Source organism: Vipera ursinii (genome assembly GCF_947247035.1).
Source record: "Vipera ursinii genome assembly, chromosome: 2".
NCBI classification, from domain to species: Eukaryota; Metazoa; Chordata; class Lepidosauria; order Squamata; family Viperidae; genus Vipera; species Vipera ursinii.
Window position 1 is genome coordinate 13,421,736 of NC_139513.1, and position 18,966 is coordinate 13,440,701.

At 44.3% G+C, this 18,966-nt stretch overlaps 2 protein-coding genes across 2 annotated transcripts in view; both read left to right on the top strand.

Moving 5' to 3' along the window:
* The window catches only part of LOC310636263 (uncharacterized protein), a 36,193-nt gene extending 19,825 nt beyond the window's left edge, over positions 1-16,368 (top strand). The window contains exons 2-6 of the mRNA XM_083355928.1: positions 10,693-11,239; positions 11,503-11,587; positions 11,692-11,774; positions 12,538-12,664; positions 13,173-16,368. Of these exons, the coding sequence (XP_083212054.1) occupies positions 10,748-11,239; positions 11,503-11,587; positions 11,692-11,774; positions 12,538-12,664; positions 13,173-14,503 (2,118 nt within the window). The 5' untranslated portion in view covers positions 10,693-10,747 and the 3' untranslated portion in view covers positions 14,504-16,368. The remainder of the gene's footprint in view (positions 1-10,692; positions 11,240-11,502; positions 11,588-11,691; positions 11,775-12,537; positions 12,665-13,172) is intronic.
* Positions 795-10,747, top strand: LOC310633336 (uncharacterized protein; the record flags this gene model as incomplete). Its single annotated transcript, XM_083351039.1, has 7 exons — positions 795-940; positions 1,760-2,306; positions 2,570-2,654; positions 2,759-2,841; positions 3,551-3,677; positions 4,467-5,097; positions 10,693-10,747. Exons 2-7 carry the CDS (start codon positions 1,815-1,817, stop codon positions 10,745-10,747), a joined length of 1,473 nt encoding a protein of 490 aa, XP_083207165.1. The 5' UTR covers positions 795-940; positions 1,760-1,814.
* Positions 16,369-18,966: the final 2,598 nt, after the last annotated feature.

The window sequence follows — 18,966 nt, forward strand, 5'->3', positions numbered from 1 at the left end:
CAGGAATTCTGGCAGTTGAAGTCCATGAGTCATAAAAGAGCCAAGGTTGCCTATCCCTGCACATGCCTACAGTTTTTTGTGGTCTAGTGGTTTTCACATTTACCTCACAGGCAAAAGGCTGAAAACCAGGCAGAAACGCATCTTTTTCTCAGCATCAGAGCCACTTCTCGCTCAAAGAAAGTGCAGGAAAAGGCTTCATCCCTAAGACAAGCAAGAACCCCATACCATTTTCTCTTTTATTGGGGAGGGAATGAATGAGGAGAGGCTGATTTCAAGCCACCGATCAAGGAATGCTGGTCATCCCAAGTGAGTGGAGAATAAAGCCTGACTCGAGTTTCAGCTCCCAGAATTCTGAACATGAGGGAAAAGGGAGGGTTTCCCATTCATGGCCTGCCTGAATCACCTTAAACACAGGAGGAGGAGGAGATCTCCTGAGGTGCACTAAGTGTTTTGCTAATTTCTGAGGCAACTCTTGAGGAAAATGACTTTTGATCTTCAACAAAGGTTTCCTCAGTGTTCACAAATCACACGCAGTTCCCAGAAATTAATAAGAGGAAGCTCTAAAACTGCAATCTGTACAGATGACACTATCATATTTAGAAAGGCAAGACGTTAGAGAGACCCAATCCCACGCCCATCATCCCCGGCCCCCTTCGGCGCCCTTGCAGGATCCCCTGGCATAGCGCAGAGCGTCCACCAGGGGTCTCCCTCGGCAGCGGTTGGAAGGGATGGGCAGTCGCCTTCCGGAGGGAACTGAGCATGCGCCTGGCTCTTCCGCCATCAGAAGGGAGATTCGTACTTGCCGGAAAGGCTGAAAGCGCCTCTGCTTTTTCTGCCGTGTCCGATTCTGCTCCCCTTCGCTGCGGCCCTTAGGCTGAGCCAGCGGGCCAAGAGGCCGTGAGGAATCCCCGCACGGGGGGCGATCCAGACGTGACTCAGAGTGAGTGGAGGGGGAGGAGGGGGCTTTCCTCTGATGCTGGAGGCGGGCGTGGAGTATGCAAAGCTTCATTGAGTTCCTCTTGTTGGGTTGTACACAAGGCTACAGTTCCACGTGTCAAGAGTTGAGTGCGAGGGTTGTAAGGACTGGAACTCGGTTTCCTCCTTTCCCTCCTTTCCTCACTATCCGTTGGTGGCTCTGCCGGTGCATTGGATGGTGGTTTGTTAATTCTGGCTTCTGGAGTTCACCCAGGACAGGGGAAGGGAACCTCGGCTCTTTTAGGACTCAAGGACTTCAACTCCCAGAATTCCTGAGCCAGCTATGAGCCATAAAAGAGCCGAGGTTGCCTTCCCCTGACCCAGGGGTTTGGGCCACGAGGTTAATGGGGTTCTGCTGCCTTAGGTTTTACTAGAAATTCAAATGTTGATTAACCTGCTTGCTAAATCGATTTAGATAGGCACTCACGTGAATTTTCCTGTGACTGGAGACGTTTATAATTTGGATTGTGCAAAAGGTAGTACTTTCTAGGCAGGAACAAAAACGATTTGATATAAATAATCTGTTTCCAGAAACGGAAACCCAAAACATATTTTAAATGTATTCATCTGATATTTTGATTCCTTGATAGAAGTTGAGCAAGAGAAGAGTGCTAAGACCTTTCCCCAAACATAAATGAGTCTGTCTAATAAGATTCTCACCCCGTCTTCCCAGACATTGGTGGGTTCATAAGAATTTCTTTTGTTGATTTGTTTATTTATGGAGAAGGATGCTCAGTATTCAAATTTGCCACCCTGTTGTAACCTCCTGTGTTTTGCTTTTCAGATACGTATACTGGTTCCGCTGGAGACTGAAGTATCTTGTGAGGGAAGAGGCCTGAATGGCATTAGGAGAATTGGACAGACCCCTTGTGATTAGGAAGAGCTGGGGAGATCAGTCCATTTTGGTGCTGGATTACGTGGAGGGACAAAGTCCAGCAGATTCAGGAGTTCGAAAAGGCCCTGCAGCTGCTCTGCCTTGGAGCTGTGGGAAGAATGGGGCAAATCCTGGGCAGAAGAGCCAAGAAGAGGAAGCCAACAGTTCAGAGGTCCAATGCTGTCACTTCAGAATAGTGCAGTTCCAGGAGGGGAGGGGACCCCGAGATGTTTGCAGTCAGCTTCACCGCCTTTGCTGTCAGTGGCTGCAGCCAGAAAGACACACAAAGGCCCAGATGCTGGACCTGGTGCTCCTGGAGCAATTCCTGGCTGTCCTTCCCCCAGAGATGGAGAAATGGGTGCGAGAGTGTGGAGTGGAAACCAGTTCCCAGGCGGTGGCCCTGGCCGAAGGCTTCTTGCTGAGCCAGGAATCTGAGAAGATGCAAGGAGAGTTGCAGGTGTGAGAATGTAATTATGTCAGTTCCAAAGAGAATCTTTCTGAATTTGTCAATGTGTCTCTGGTAGAATTTTCTGGGATTATGAACTCCTAAGACCCATTGTTGTATTCTTCTTCCAGAGGATGCATTTGGGGCAATTCTTCCTCTCTCACTTTTCAGCTTAATCTATGGACATTGGGGTCTGCTAGGTTGCGTGTTCAATCCTGATAATTCATTTGTGTCTCTGTACTCTTCCCTTCTTTCTCGTGTCACGTCTTGTCCAGAAGTGGAAAGATTCATCCAAATCCTCCCAGGAGCTGTTATTCAAGGAGAGCTTCCAGAAAGGTGAAAGTCAGGACACCACACTAGGTAACCGAAGTTCTTTTCATGTGATGTGAGGTTTGGACATCCAGGTGATTGTTTTGTTCATCTTGAGTGAAATCTCTCTGCTTCCGCTGTTTTCTATCTCACAGATAATAGAAAGCTGTCCTTAGTGTTTTTAGAACCACCTTCTCTTTGTGGTGGAGCTGAAAGAGTGGCTGAACCTCTGCCTCAGGTAGGAAGAGAAATATCAGAAAGGTCCATGAACCTTGGATGGGTTTAATTTTATTCTGTATAATATTCAATGTGTAATGTTGCTGTTTCTAATGTATAATGTTGCTCTTTCCAAGCAAGACAAATTTTAGATCATGTCATTAAAAATTCACACTTGGCTTAACTTAACTGTCCCTTCTGATAAATTTTCTCTGCCCTCCTGCTTCAGGCTCAGATTTCATTGTCCACATGTTGTCTTGACCAGAGATCTTCTTTTCTATCTCCTAGGGTCATTCTCAAATACCATTACAAGCTCTCCCAACACTCCAACGAAGGTGTGGAGTTGGGGGGAAGAATTTGTTCCCTCAGTTGATAAAGCAGTCCATAGGCAAAAAATCAGATGGATTTCCCCTGTATTTCCTTCTGCCCACTCTAGGAAGAATTGGAGCCAGTGAGAAGTTGTGGGTTTAATACCCAACTACCAATTGAGCAAAAAAAACACAACTGTTTTAGTTGGCTACACTGAAAGGCGTGCCAAATACCCAAATACTTCCAATTTGATCCAATGTGCTTCAGTTGTGCCGTCAGTCAAAAGCTGTGAGATCTCATTCTGAATTCTGCAGAAAGATGCCTGTTTTGTTCATAGGATCTCTCTGCTTAATTGGTGAAAGAAAACTGTCACATTATTCTTGGGATTATCTGCTAATTGGGAAACTTGTTTCCCTGTCCAGGATGTTGTGTCTTTGGAGGACGTGGCCGTGTATTTCTCCGAAGAGGAGTGGTCTCAGCTGGATCCTGACCAAAAAGCACTCCATGGGGAAGTCATGCTGGAGAATTCCAGGAATCTGGTTTCTCTGGGTAAGAACCCCCATCTGTGCTCAGAAATGTAGAGAAGGAATGTCTGGGGGGCTTAGATGTTATTTGTGATAGGAAAATATCACTTTTTATATATATACCGCCTTTGTTACTTTTTGCTCAGGGTAGTAGACACACCCAGTACTCCTCCTCCTCCTTCCTATTTTTACCCAAACAATAATGCTGTGTCATGGGTTGAGCCGAGAGAGACTGGCCCAAAGTTACCCAGCCAGCATTTGCGCTTAAGGCAGAACTAGAACTCCCAGTCACCCAGTTTCTAGACTGGTGCCTTAACCATTGGACCAAACTGACTGAGATGTGCCCACTTGTGTTCTGAGTTTGGCATCATTCCAAGTTGAGGGTGGGGGAGCTTTTGCCATCCAGAAATTTTATTGACTTTCAAAGATTCTGTCTGAAAGAGAAGTGGAGATGAGGTTTTTCACTGAAGTTGGGGAGCTGGTGGGTATATTGCTGTCCCAGCATTATAACAGTGTCAATAGCACTTGGGGGAGTTTGTGGCCCCTTGGAATTGTCCCAGGTCATTGAACAGGCTGACACACACGGTTGGTCAAAGTTTAGGACAAGGTTTTGCTTACTTTCATTCGGAGGTCATCCAGTTTTGATATATGAGAATTGGGGGGATCCCACTTAGGAATACGTCTTTGGTAACAGCATAATTTAGAATCTTCATGTCTGCCAGCAAAACCGCCTAAATATATTTTGCTAAATTTCAAAAGAAAAGATTTGGTCATTCCCCTAGTCTTGCTACAGTTTTCATTTTTCTTTTTCAAGGCTTTAATGGGCAAGAGAATAAGAATTGCAAGGAGGAATGCCAAGCGATCCATCTGAGAGAGAGGAAAGATAGCTTTACAGATCAAGTGCAACCAAAGAGTAATGAAACAAAGCCATCACAAATTAAATGCATGGAGTCTGGAAAGAGCTTTAATAAATCTGCTAATCTTATTTCCCTTAAAAAGACACGTTCAAAAGAGAAACGATATGCCTGCAAGGAATGTGGAAAGATCTTCCGTGATAATCACTGTCTTAGAACTCATGAAAGGAATCACACAGGAGAACGGCCTTATAAATGCATGGAGTGTGGAAAGACCTTTACTTGTAGTGGTATTCTTAATAACCACAAGAGGATCCACACAGGAGAGAAGCCATACCAATGCATGGAGTGTGGAAAGACCTTTCATAGTAGCAGTAATCTTAATGCCCACAACATGATCCACACAGGAGAGAAGCCATATCAATGTGTGGAATGTGGAAAGAGCTTTACTTGTAGAAGTACTCTTAATAACCACAAGAGAATCCACACAGGAGATAAGCCATATCAATGCATGGAGTGTGGAAAGACCTTTGTTTATAGCAGTCATCTTAATTCCCACAAGAGGGTCCACACAGGAGAGAAACCATATCAGTGCTTGGAGTGTGGAAAGACCTTTACTTGTAGTGGTATTCTTAATAACCACAAGAGGATCCACACAGGAGAGAAGCCATACCAATGCATGGAGTGTGGAAAGGCCTTTACTTGTAGCAGTCATCTTAGTTCCCACAAGAGGATCCACACAGGAGAGAAGCCATATCAATGCATGGAGTGTGGAAAGGCCTTTACTTTTAGCAGTAATCTTAGTTCCCACAAGAGGATCCACACAGGAGAGAAGCCATATCAATGCATGGAGTGTGGAAAGACCTTTCATATTAGCAGTAATCTTAGTTCCCACAAGAGGATCCACACAGGAGAGAAGTGTGGAAAGACCTTTCATAGTAGCAGTAATCTTAATGCCCACAACATGATCCACACAGGAGAGAAGCCATATCAATGTGTGGAATGTGGAAAGAGCTTTACTTGTAGAAGTACTCTTAATAACCACAAGAGAATCCACACAGGAGATAAGCCATATCAATGCATGGAGTGTGGAAAGACCTTTCATTGTAACAGTAATCTTAGTTCCCACAAGAGGATCCACACAGGAGAGAAGCCATATCAATGTGTGGAATGTGGAAAGGGCTTTAGGTGGAATTGTGATCTCACCTCTCATAAAAAGATCCACACACGCAAGAAGCCATATCAGTGCATGGAGTGTGGAAAGGCCTTTACTTGTAGCAGTCGTCTTAGTTCCCACAAGAGGATCCACACAGGAGAGAAGCTATATCAATGCATGGAGTGTGGAAAGGCCTTTACTTCTAGCAGTAATCTTAGTTCCCACAAGAGGATCCACACAGGAGAGAAGCCATATCAATGCATGGAGTGTGGAAAGACCTTTCATTTTAGCAGTAATCTTAGTTCCCACAAGAGGATCCACATAGGAGAGATGCCATATAAATGTGTGGAATGTGGAAAGGGCTTTAGGTGGAATTGTGATCTCACCTCTCATAAAAAGATCCACACACGCGAGAAGCCATATCAGTGCATGGAGTGTGGAAAGGCCTTTACTTGTAGCAGTCATCTTAATTCCCACAAGGGCATCCACACAGGAGAGAAGCTGTAGAGATGGAGGTCAAGGATATGAAACGACCATGCGCAGAAAATTGCCTGCCTCAGTATCTAGTTATCCACAGGACTATGAGGTCATTCCAATTAGCCTTGCCAAGGACTGCAAAGAACCAGCTAGATAAAAGAGACTCTGCCCTGGCTTGGATGTTTCGGATGTTCTCTAAGATTGACTGGGGTGTACACCAATAAACAACGCTTTTGCTGTGCGTTATTTCCTGCTTGTTAAACTGTATAAATACAATAAACTCTGCTTAGGCAGACAGACATATTTGGGACACCCTGCGTTGACTGGTCTCTGAATCCCACATTTGGTGAGGCCCCTCCTCAAGAAGCCTGCTCTGGACCCGGCCTTGTTGAATAACTACTGTCCTGTCTCCAACCTTTGCTTTGTAGCGAAGGTTGTCGAGAGTGTTGTGGTGTATCAACTCCCTCAATTCCTGGATGAAGCGGACTATCTGGACCTGTACCAGTCCGGTTTCAGACCCGGCTACAGCACGGAAACGGCATTGGTCACACTGGTGGATGAACTCTGGCGGGCCCGGGACGGGTTGTTCCTCTGTTCTGGTCCTACTTGACCTCTCAGTGGCTTTTGATACCATCAACCATGGTATCCTGCTGCGACAGCTCGAGGGGTTGGGAGTGGGAGGCACTGTTTTACGGCGGTTCTCCTCCTACCTCTTGGGCCGCTCGCAGTTTGTATTGGCAGGGGGACAGAGATCTACGCCGAGGCCCCTCACTTGTGGGGTGCCTCAGGGGTTGGTTCTCTCCCCCCTCCTGTTCAACATCTATATGAAGCCGCTGGGTGAGATCATCCGTGGCTTTGGGGTGAGGTATCACCAATATGCGGATGATACCCAGTTGTTCATCTCCACCCTTAGCCAACCCTGTGATTCCCTTGACGTGATGTCCCGGTGCCTGGAGGCGGTGCGGGTCTGGATGGGAAGGAACAGGCTCAGGCTGAACCCCTCCAAGACCGAGTGGCTGTGGATATCGGCATCTCGTACTGTCCAACAGGTTCCATCTCTCTTGATGGGGGGGGAGGTTCTGTCCCCCTCAGAAAGGGCCCGCAACTTGGGTGTCCTCCTGGATTCACGGCTTAATTTGGAAGATTATCTGATGGCTGTGACCAGGGGGGCCTTTGCACAGGTTCGCCTAGTGTGCCAGTTGCGCCCCTTTTTCGACCGAGATGCCCTATGCAGGGTTACTCATGCCCTCGTCACTTCTCGCCTGGATTACTGCAATGCTGTTTACATGGGGCTGCCGTTGAAGTGCATCCAGAGGCTTCAACTGCTGCAAAATGCAGCCGCGTGGGTGCTTATGGGAGTATCTCGATACTCCCATGTTACACCACTCCTGCGCAAGCTGCATTGGCTTCCGGTTACCCTCCAGGTGCGATTCAAGGTGCTGATAATCACCTTTAAAGCCCTACATGGCTTAGGCCCGGGGTACCTGCGAGACCACCTGCTGCCATTATCAACCTCCTATCGCCCGGTTCTCTCCCACAGAGTCAGCCTCCTCAGGGTGCCGTCGGCTAGGCAATGCCGTCTGGTGAACCCCAGGGGGAGAGCCTTCTCTGTGGCGCACCGATCCTCTGGAATGAACTGCCTCCGGAGCTGCGGACGGCCCCTGACCTTCGGTCCTTCCGCCGTGACCTGAAGACTTGGTTATTCCAACAAGCAGGTCTGGACTGAATATGTTTTTTAAATTTGGCTTTTACTGAGTTAAATTGTCATGTATTTATTCTATTTATTGTTTAATTCTTTTTTAAAATTTTGTATTTCATGTTTCTTAAATTTTTGTTGTGAGCCACCGTGAGTCCTTAGGGAGAAGGGCGGCATATAAATTTAATAAATCTAATCCTAAATACAGACTTTCTCACAATGCAGTTTTGGGAGAAAACATCGCAGAAGCAACATTTTGAAAGATGGCTAACCCAACCCTCTGAACCTAGGACCTTCCCAATGGTTTAGCTGTTCAGGAGGATGTAAATGTGAGGATGTGGCTTTTTCAAAGGAAAACATCAGGGACCAGTCCTGCGCTATCTTGCTTATCCAGCTCACCTTTGTGATAGCTCAAGATGGCCCCATTCCACTGTGGGTGGCCACTATTTTAGATCATTTATATATCCTAGCAGAGTTTCATCTTATTGGGTTACATAACACATTATATTTTTCCCCTCCCCACCAAATGTTGCAGTGGCGATATTTGGTCAAAAAAACTCTCTCAACAGCCAGGACTGAACCAACAGTCTGAGAGTGGTTGAAATTGTGCTTCCCCCGTCCTTCACTCTACCAGCTGAGCTCTGGAAGGGCACCAAGAATAAGGAACAACATCTCATTAACACAATGCTGTAATCTCCAGACTGAGGTGGCTGGCAAGCGATAAGGCCATGCTGATTTATAGTTGCCCATGCCCAGGGGTGGACAACCTTGCCTCTTTTATGACCCGTGGACTTCAACCAGGCTCAAGGTTGACTCAGCCTTCCATCCTTCCGAGGTAGATCAAATGAAGACCCAGATTGTTGGGGGTAATTAAGCTGACTTTGTAATAATGCCTCTTGGGGGGGGTGAAAGCCCTAATAAGCAGGCATGTACATAGAATGAAGGCTATTGCTAAGCACATTGATTTGTGCTTAGATTGTAAGACACCCTGAGTCTTCGGAGAAGGGCGGGATATAAATGGGATTAAAATAAAAATAAAATAAATAAACTCCCAGAATTCGGGAGCCAGCCATGCTGAGGGGAAAGGGAGAATTTCCAAGCTGAGCCATGCTGGCTCAGGAATTCTGGGAGTTGAAGTCCATGAGTCATAAAAGAGCCAAGGTTGCCTATCCCTGCCCATGCCTTCAGTTTTTTGTGGTCTAGTGGTTTTCACATTTACCTCACAGGCAAAAGGCTGAAAACCAGGCAGAAACACATCTTTTTCTCAGCATCAGAGCCACTTCTCGCTCAAAGAAAGTGCAGGAAAAGGCTTCATCCCTAAGACAAGCAAGAACCCCATACCATTTTCTCTTTTATTGGGGAGGGAATGAATGAGGGGAGGCTGATTTCAAGCCACCGATCAAGGAAGGCTGGTCATCCCAAGTGAGTGAAGAATAAAGCCTGACTCGAGTTTCAGCTCCCAGAATTCTGAACATGAGGGAAAAGGGAGGGTTTCCCATTCATGGCCTGCCTGAATCACCTTAAACACCGGAGGAGGAGGAGATCTCCTGAGGTGCACTAAGTGTTTTGCTAATTTCTGAGGCAACTCTTGAGGAAAATGACTTTTGAGCTTCAACAAAGATTTCCTCAGCGTTCACAAATCACACGCAGTTCCCAGAAATTAACAAGAGAAAACTCTAAACCTGCAATCATATTTAGAAAGGCAAGACGTTAGAGAGACCCAATCCCACGCCCATCATCCCTGCCCCCCTTCGGCGCCCTTGCAGGATCCCCTGGCATAGCGCAGAGAGTCCACCAGGGGTCTCCCTCGGCAGCGGTTGGAAGGGATGGGCAGTCGCCTTCCGGAGGGAACTGAGCATGCGCCTGGCTCTTCCGCCATGTGAAAGCAGATTCGTACTTGCCGGAAAGGCTGGAAGCGCCTTTGCTTTTTCTCCCGTGTCCGGTTCGGCTCCCCTTCGCTGCGTCCCTTAGGCTGAGCCAGCGGGCCAAGAGGCCGTGGGGAATCCCCGCACGGGGGGCGATCCAGACGTGACCCAGAGTGAGTGGAGGGGGAGGAGGGGGCTTTCCTCTGATGCTGGAGGCGGGCGTGGAGTATGCAAAGCTTCATTGAGTTCCTCTTGTTGGGTTGTACGCAAGGCTACAGTTCCACGTGTCAAGAGTTGAGTGCGAGGGTTGTAAGGACTGGAACTCGGTTTCCTCGTTTCCCTCCTTGCCTCACTATCCGTTGGTGGCTCTGCCGGTGCATTGGATGGTGGTTTATTAATTCTGGCTTCTGGAGTTCACCCAGGACAGGGGAAGGGAACCTCGGCTCTTTTAGGACTCAAGGACTTCAACTCCCAGAATTCCTGAGCCAGCTATGAGCCATAAAAGAGCCGAGGTTGCCTTCCCCTGACCCAGGAGTTTGGGCCACGAGGTTAATGGGGTTCTGCTGCCTTAGGTTTTACTAGAAATTCAAATGTTGATTAACCTGCTTGCTAAATCGATTTAGATAGGCACTCACGTGAATTTTCCTGTGACTGGAGACGTTTATAATTTGGATTGTGCAAAAGGTAGTACTTTCTAGGCAGGAACAAAAACGATTTGATATAAATAATCTGTTTCCAGAAACGGAAACCCAAAACATATTTTAAATGTATTCATCTGATATTTTGATTCCTTGATAGAAGTTGAGCAAGAGAAGAGTGCTAAGACCTTTCCCCAAACATAAATGAGTCTGTCTAATAAGATTCTCACCCCGTCTTCCCAGACATTGGTGGGTTCATAAGAATTTCTTTTGTTGATTTGTTTATTTATGGAGAAGGATGCTCAGTATTCAAATTTGCCACCCTGTTGTAACCTCCTGTGTTTTGCTTTTCAGATACGTATACTGGTTCCGCTGGACACTGAAGTATCTTGTGAGGGAAGAGGCCTGAATGGCATTAGGAGAATTGGACAGACCCCTTGTGATTAGGAAGAGCTGGGGAGATCAGTCCATTTTGGTGCTGGATTACGTGGAGGGACAAAGTCCAGCAGATTCAGGAGTTCGAAAAGGCCCTGCAGCTGCTCTGCCTTGGAGCTGTGGGAAGAATGGGGCAAATCCTGGGCAGAAGAGCCAAGAAGAGGAAGCCAACAGTTCAGAGGTCCAATGCTGTCACTTCAGAATAGTGCAGTTCCAAGAGGGGAGGGGTCCCCGAGATGTTTACAGTCAGCTTCACCGCCTTTGCTGTCAGTGGCTGCAGCCAGAAAGACACACAAAGGCCCAGATGCTGGACCTGGTGCTCCTGGAGCAATTCCTGGCTGTCCTTCCCCCAGAGATGGAGAAATGGGTGCGGGAGTGTGGAGTGGAAACCAGTTCCCAGGCGGTGGCCCTGGCCGAAGGCTTCTTGCTGAGCCAGGAATCTGAGAAGATGCAAGGAGAGTTGCAGGTGTGAGAATGTAATTATGTCAGTTCCAAAGAGAATCTTTCTGAATTTGTCAATGTGTCTCTGGTAGAATTTTCTGGGATTATGAACTCCTAAGACCCATTGTTGTATTCTTCTTCCAGAGGATGCATTTGGGGCAATTCTTCCTCTCTCACTTTTCAGCTTAATCTATGGACATTGGGGTCTGCTAGGTTGCGTGTTCAATCCTGATAATTCATTTCTGTCTCTGTACTCTTCCCTTCTTTCTCGTGTCACGTCTTGTCCAGAAGTGGAAAGATTCATCCAAATCCTCCCAGGAGCTGTTATTCAAGGAGAGCTTCCAGAAAGGTGAAAGTCAAGACACCACACTAGGTAACCGAAGTTCTTTTCATGTGATGTGAGATTTGGACATCCAGGTGATAGTTTTGTTCATCTTGAGTGAAATCTCTCTGCTTCCACTATTTTCTATCTCACAGATAATAGAAAGCTGTCCTTAGTGTTTTTAGAACCACCTTCTCTTTGTGGTGGAGCTGAAAGAGTGGCTGAACCTCTGCCTCAGGTAGGAAGAGAAATATCGGAAAGGTCCATGAACCTTGGATGGGTTTAATTTTATTCTGTATAATATTCAATGTGTAATGTTGCTGTTTCTAATGTATAATGTTGCTCTTTCCAAGCAAGACAAATTTTAGATCATATCATTAAAAATTCACACTTGGCTTAACTTAACTCTCCCTTCTGATCAATTTTCTCTGCCCTCCTGCTTCAGGCTCAGATTTCATTGTCCACATGTTGTCTTGACCAGAGATCTTCTTTTCTATCTCCCAGGGTCATTCTCACATACCATTACAAGCTCTCCCAACACTCCCACGAAGTTGTGGAGTTGGGGGGAAGAATTTGTTCCCTCAGTTGATAAAGCAGTCCATAGGCAAAAGGTCAGATTGATTTCCCCTGTATTTCCTTCTGCCCACTCTAGGAAGAATTGGAGCCAGTGAGAAGTTGTGGGTTTAATACCCAACTACCAATTGAGCAAAAACCCTGTTTTTGTTGGCCACCAATTGAGCAAAAAACCTGTTTTTGTTGGCCACACCAATTGAGCAAAAAACCTGTTTTTGTTGGCTACACTGAAAGGCATTCCAAATACTTCCAACTTGATCCAATGTGCTTCAGTTGTGCCATCAGCCAAAAGCTGTGAGATCTCATTCTGAATGCTGCAGAAAGATGCCCGTTTTGCTCATAGGATCTCTCTGATTAATTGGTGAAAGAAAACTGTCATATTATCCTTGGGATTATCTGTTAATTGGGAAACTTGTTTCCCTGTCCAGGATGTTGTGTCTTTGGAGGAAGTGGCCGTGTATTTCTCCGAAGAGGAGTGGTCTCAGCTGGATCCTGACCAAAAGGCACTCCATGAGGAAGTCATGCTGGAGAATTCCAGGAATCTGGCTTCTCTGGGTAAGAACCCCCACCTGTGCTCAGAAATGTAGAGAAGGAATGTCTGGGCGGCTTAGATGTTATTTTTGATTGGAAAATATCACTTTTTTGAGGGTGGGGAGCTTTTGCCATCCAGAAATTTTAGTGACGTTCAAAGATTCTGTTTGACAGACAGGTGGAGATGAGGTTTTTCACTGAAGTTGGGGAGTTAGTGGGTATTTTGCTGTCCCAGCATTATATCGGTGTCCAATAGCACTTGGGGAGTTTGTGGCCCCTTGGAATTATCCCAGGTCATTGAACAGGCTGACACACACGGTTGGTCAAAGTTTAGGACAAGGTTTTGCTTACTTTCATTCGGAGGTCATCCAGTTTCGATATATGAGAATTGGAGGGATCCCACTTAGAAATACATCTTTGGTAACAGCATGGCTTAGAATCTTCATGTTTGCCAGCAAAACCGCCTAAATATATTTTGCTAAATTTGGTCATTCCCCTAGTCTTACTACAGTTTTCAATTTTCTTTTTCAAGGCTTTAATGGGCAAGAGAATAAGAATTGCAAGGAAGAATGCCAAGCGATCCATCTGAGAGAGAGAAAAAACAACTTTACAGATCAAGTGCAACCAAAGAGTAATGAAACAAAGCCATCACAAATTAAATGCATGGAGTCTGGAAAGAGCTTTAATAAATCTGCTAATCTTATTTCCCTTAAAAAGACACGTTCAAAAGAGAAACGATATGCCTGCAAGGAATGTGGAAAGACCTTCCGTGATAGTTACTGTCTCAGAACTCATGAAAGGAATCACACAGGAGAACGGCCTTATAAATGCATGGAGTGTGGAAAGACCTTTAATTATGGCAGTAAACTGACTTCCCACAAGAGGGTCCACACAGGAGAGAAACCACATCAGTGCAATGAGTGTGGAAAGACCTTTAGTTCTCGTGGTAAACTTACTTCCCACAACATGATGCACACAGGAGAGAAACCACATCAGTGCTTGGAATGTGGAAAAACCTTTACTTGTAGCGGTACTCTTAATAGCCACAAGAAGATCCACACAGGAGAGAAGCCGTATCAATGCATGGAGTGTGGAAAGACCTTTACTCATAGCAGTAATCTTAATGCACACAACATGATCCACACAGGAGAGAAGCCATATCAATGTGTGGAATGTGGAAAGAGCTTTACTTGTAGCAGTACTCTTAATAACCACAAGAGGATCCACACAGGAGAGAAGCCATATCAGTGCATGGAGTGTGGAAAGGGCTTTAGTCAGAACTGGGGTCTCATTTCTCATAAAAGGACCCATACAGGCAACAAGCCATATCAGTGCAAGGAGTGTGGAAAGGCCTTTACTTTTAGCGGTAATCTTAATTCCCACAAGAGGATCCACACAGGAGAGAGGCCATATCAATGCATGGAGTGTGGAAAGACCTTTACATATACCAGTCATCTTAATTCCCACAAGAGGGTCCACACAGGAGAGAAGCCATATCAGTGCACGGAGTGTGGAAAGGGCTTTAGTCAGAACTGGGGTCTCATTCGTCATAAATGGATCCATACAGGCGACAAGCCATATCAGTGCATGGAGTGTGGAAAGGCCTTTAATTCTAGCGGTACTCTTAATTCCCACAAGAGGATCCACACAGGAGAGAGGCCATATCAGTGCATGGAGTGTGGAAAGGCCTTTAATTCTAGCGGTACTCTTAATTCCCACAAGAGGATCCACACAAGACAGAAGCCATATCAGTGCGTGGAGTGTGGGAAGGGCTTTACTGATAGCTGTGCTCTTAATTACCACAAGAGGATCCACACAGGAGAGAAGCTATCTCAATGTGTGGAATATGGAAAGAGGCTTTAAGAAAGATTGTGATCTGTCTTCCCATAAAAGGATCCGTATGGGGAAGAAACCATAGGAATGAATTCATGGCGTGTGGAAAGAGCTTTGCGAGAAATTACACTCTTACTTGTCCTAGAAAGAGCCACATATATACAGGAAATGTGGGAAGAGCTTCAATAGAAATACAGGTAGTCCTCGGCTTATGACTGCAATTGATCCCAAAATTTCTGTTGCTAAGCAAGACAGCTATTAAATGAGTTTTGCCCATTTTATGACTTGTTGCCACAATTGTTAAATGAATCATTGCAGTTGTTAAGTTAGTAATCCAGTTGTTAATTGAATCGGGCTTTCCCATTGGCTTTGCTTATTGTAAAGCAAAGGTGTTGACATGACCCAGGGGACACTGCAACCTTTGTAAATATGAGTCAGTTGCACGTGAATTTTGATCATGTGACCATGGGGGTTACTGTAACGGTCTTAAGTGTGAACAACTGTCACAAGTTACTTGCTTTTGTAACTTTGAATGGTCACTAAATGAACTGCTGTAAATCGAGGACTACCAATAGTCATCTAAAATCTCATGCAAGAATCATTTGGGCAATAATCCAGTTGCGAACATCATGTTATTTTTGGAAGACCTTACAAAAGAGCTTACACCAGCTTGAAATCATTTACAGAAAAGACAGCCTAACAATATTCCGTCAGCCCTCCAAGGTAATCCAGATAGGAAACATGACCAGATAGATTTATGTATTAATAGAATTGCTACAGTTAAAATGAATATATTGCTGAAGATTTTATTTTTATTTCAAACAATTCTGATAAAACCTGAAAAAAAATTCTTCCAAGATTTAAATTCATTAATTTTGAAGTTTGTTTGGCAAGGAAAGAAAGCTAGAACAGAGATGAAAACGTTGCAAGATGCTAAGGAAAATGGAGGTTTTGGGCTACCTGTGTGGGCTTTGTACTATCAAGCATCTGTATTAACATGGTTGAAAGAATGGATAAAATTTTATTCCTCTCAGGAATAAATATTTGGAGGGACATGACTTACAATTGGGGTGGCACGCTTTTTTGTGGTACGGCAAAAATAAAATAAGTATTTCCAAAATCACTATATTAGAAATGCTTTGAGAACAGTATGGGAAAAAATTAAAACTAAAATATATGTAAAAAATTCCAGGGTGGCTATCAATGATGGAACTTTCTCACATCCAAATTTGGTAGACTTTGAAAAAAATTGGACATATAGAGATATTCTAAATACTGATGGGACATTAACATCGAAACAAGAACTGGAAAATCAGGGTATTAACCTGTCGTGGTGGGCACGGCTACAAGTGCAAAATACTGTAGATATGAAAAAGATGTGAAACTGTATGGGTTTTATAAAGAACTAACTGTATTTGATAAGATATTGTTAACCTCTGATGAGAAACTAATTAAGAAAATGTATAATTTTTTGTTAATTTTGGAGATGGACAGTAAACAAACTAAAGAAGCTGACAAGGTGGGCGAAAAACTTTGGTTACAATATAGAACTAGAAAAATGGCAAAAGCTATGGGAGAGAAATTATAAATTGACAATATCAACTTCGTATAAAGAAAATCTATATAAAATGTTTTACAGATGGTACTTGCCACCAGCAAGATTAGCACAAATGTTTAAAAATATGTCAGATAGATGTTGGAAATGTGAACATAATTCAGACACGTAATATCATATCTGGTGGACATGTGGTAAAGCAAAGGCTTATTGGAAAAAAATACACGGTTAAAAAGAATGTTAGGAGAACATGTAGTATTTAATCCTGAGCTTTTTCTATTAGGTATAATACCAGAAAAGATTAATAAACAAAGTTTATATTTGGTTCTACACGTTACAACAGCAGCAAGAATCACCTTTGCGCAATACTGGAAAAATGAAAGAATACCACCAGAGGAAGAAGTAATTAAAAAAATACTGGAATGCGCAGAGATGGACAGATTAACTGTGAGATTGAAAGATAAAGAAGAAACAGAATACTACCAAACCTGGGAGTCATTCTACAAATGGCTAGAGGAAAGAACCATGTATGTAAGGAAGAAAGAACTAATAAAATCTCTCTCTAAAAAAAAAAAAGAACTTTGGGTTGAATATCAGTTGCGAACGTCAGATTATTTTTGGAAGGGCTTGTATGGTGGTGTTAAAATCTCACGCCAGCTTGAAATCATTTACAGAAAAGACAGCCTAACAATATTCTGTCAGCCCTCCAAGGTAATCCAGATAGGAAACATGACCAGATAGGTTAATGTATTAATAGAATTGCTACAGTTAAAATGAATATATTGCAGAAGATTTTATTTTTATTTCAAACAATTCTGATAAAACTTGAAAAAAAAATTCTTCCAAGATTTAAATTCATTAATTTTGAAGTTTGTTTGGCAAGGAAAGAAAGCTAGAATAAAGATGAAAACGTTGCAAGATGCTAAGGAAAATGGAGGTTTTAGGCTACCTGTGTGGGCTTTCTACTATCAAGCATCTGTATTAACATGGTTGAAAGAATGGATAAAATTTTATTCCTCTCAGGAATAAAATTGCCTTACTCCTAAATGGACTCCAGAAGATGGTAGAGGACAGGAAGGCCTGGAGGAACGCTGTCCATGGGGTCACGATGGGTCAGACATGACTTTGCAACTAACAACAATATTGTTTAGGCAAAAACACAATTTTGTTAGAGGTTATATGATACCTCTTGCTGTTGCTCAATATTTCTGTTCTGATATTGGCCCAGGTATCTGGGCCAACCTCCCTTTCCTAGCTGTGCTACTGTCAGGGAATTGCTCAGCCAGTTTGCTCAGCAAATGAAATCAGAGGCACTGAAACGTAGTTTTATATAAATAAATATAACATCTAGATTTACATCAAATAAGTTAGGCACATCACTACAATCATCAGGTAAATCTCAGAACAGCACACAAAGCACACAGAAGAATAAATGGCGGGAAAAAGGGGAAACTCCCCCTTTACACCTAGCAACCAATCATAAAGAGCCTTGGTGGAGCAGTGGGCTAACGCCTCCTTAAGTAACACCAGCTGCCTGCAATTAGTGCAGGTTCGCATCCCACCAGGCTCAAGGTTGACTCAGCCTTCCATCCTTCCGAGGTAGTTAAAATGAGGACCCAGATTGTTGGGGGCAATTAAGCTGACTTTGTAATAATGCCGCTTGGGGTGTGTGTGTGAAAGCCCTAATAAGCAGGCATATACATAGAATGAAGGCTATTGCTAAGCACATTGATTTGTGCTTTAGACTGTAAGCCGCCCTGATTCTTCGGAGAAGGGCGGGATAAAAATGGGATTAAAATAAAATAAATGTAGATTCCCTCAGGCAGGAGCCCACACACTTCAGTCAGCTAAAACTGTTATGGCTCATTAAGGTAAAGGTAAAGGTTCCCCCGCACATGCGTGCTAGTCGTTTCCGACTCTAGGGGGCGGTGCTCATCTCCGTTTCAAAGCCGAAGAGCCAGCGCTTGTCCGAGGACGTCTCCGTGGTCATGTGGCCGGCATGACTAGATGCCAAAGGCACACGGAACGCTGTTACCTTCCCACCGTAGTGGTCCCTATTTTTCTACTTGCATTTTTACATGCTTTTGAACTGCTAGGTTGGCAGAAGCTGGGACGAGTCACAGGCGCTCACTCTGCTACGCGGCACTCGGGATTCGACCCGCCAAACTGCCCACCTTCCGATCGACAAGTTCAGCGTCCTAACCCACTGAGCCACCGTGTCCCTTCTATGGCTCATTAGACACTTAAAAAATATCATTTTTTAATTCTAAATTTAGGAATTTAATTTAGTAGAACTGGAAGCTGCAGCTCCTGACAGAACGTCTGGCAAGCCCTATGCTATGAACCTCCACCAGCCTTGAAGGCAGGTGCCAACAAAAACTGATAGAAAACTATGCACAACATCACAGAAAAACACCCACAGCTACTACAACATGTACTTTCAGTGCCCCATTGTGCTAAGGTCTGGACCTACAGATTGGGACTGCAGAGCCACCTCCGTATCCATAGATGAACTTCACGTCAGTGTGTCTTCCTTGAACCTGAAGGATTACCATACAGAGTAACATGAAATATGTTATATGGACTAAATGAAGAATGAATGCATGTTGTTCCTTTTTTTGTTCATATATTTTTATTAGATTTTTTTTTGTTCCTATCATGCATCTTATCCCTATCTTTCTCTTCTCCAGAAGAGACTCCACCTGCTATTGGAAAGTTATCTGCTTTGTTTTGGCCATCCAATATATCAACTAGGAACTCCAACTCCTTCCCAACATCCACCTGGGTTACAGTCTCCATGGCAATTATTTGAACCCCAGAAAGACTTGGGATGTTGTGCTGGACCTGCTGTCGGCCATGGAGGCTAATATTCTTAATTACAGCTGTGGAAGGGAGAAGGACCTTTTCATTGTTCTTGAAGAAATTGAGATTGACATCT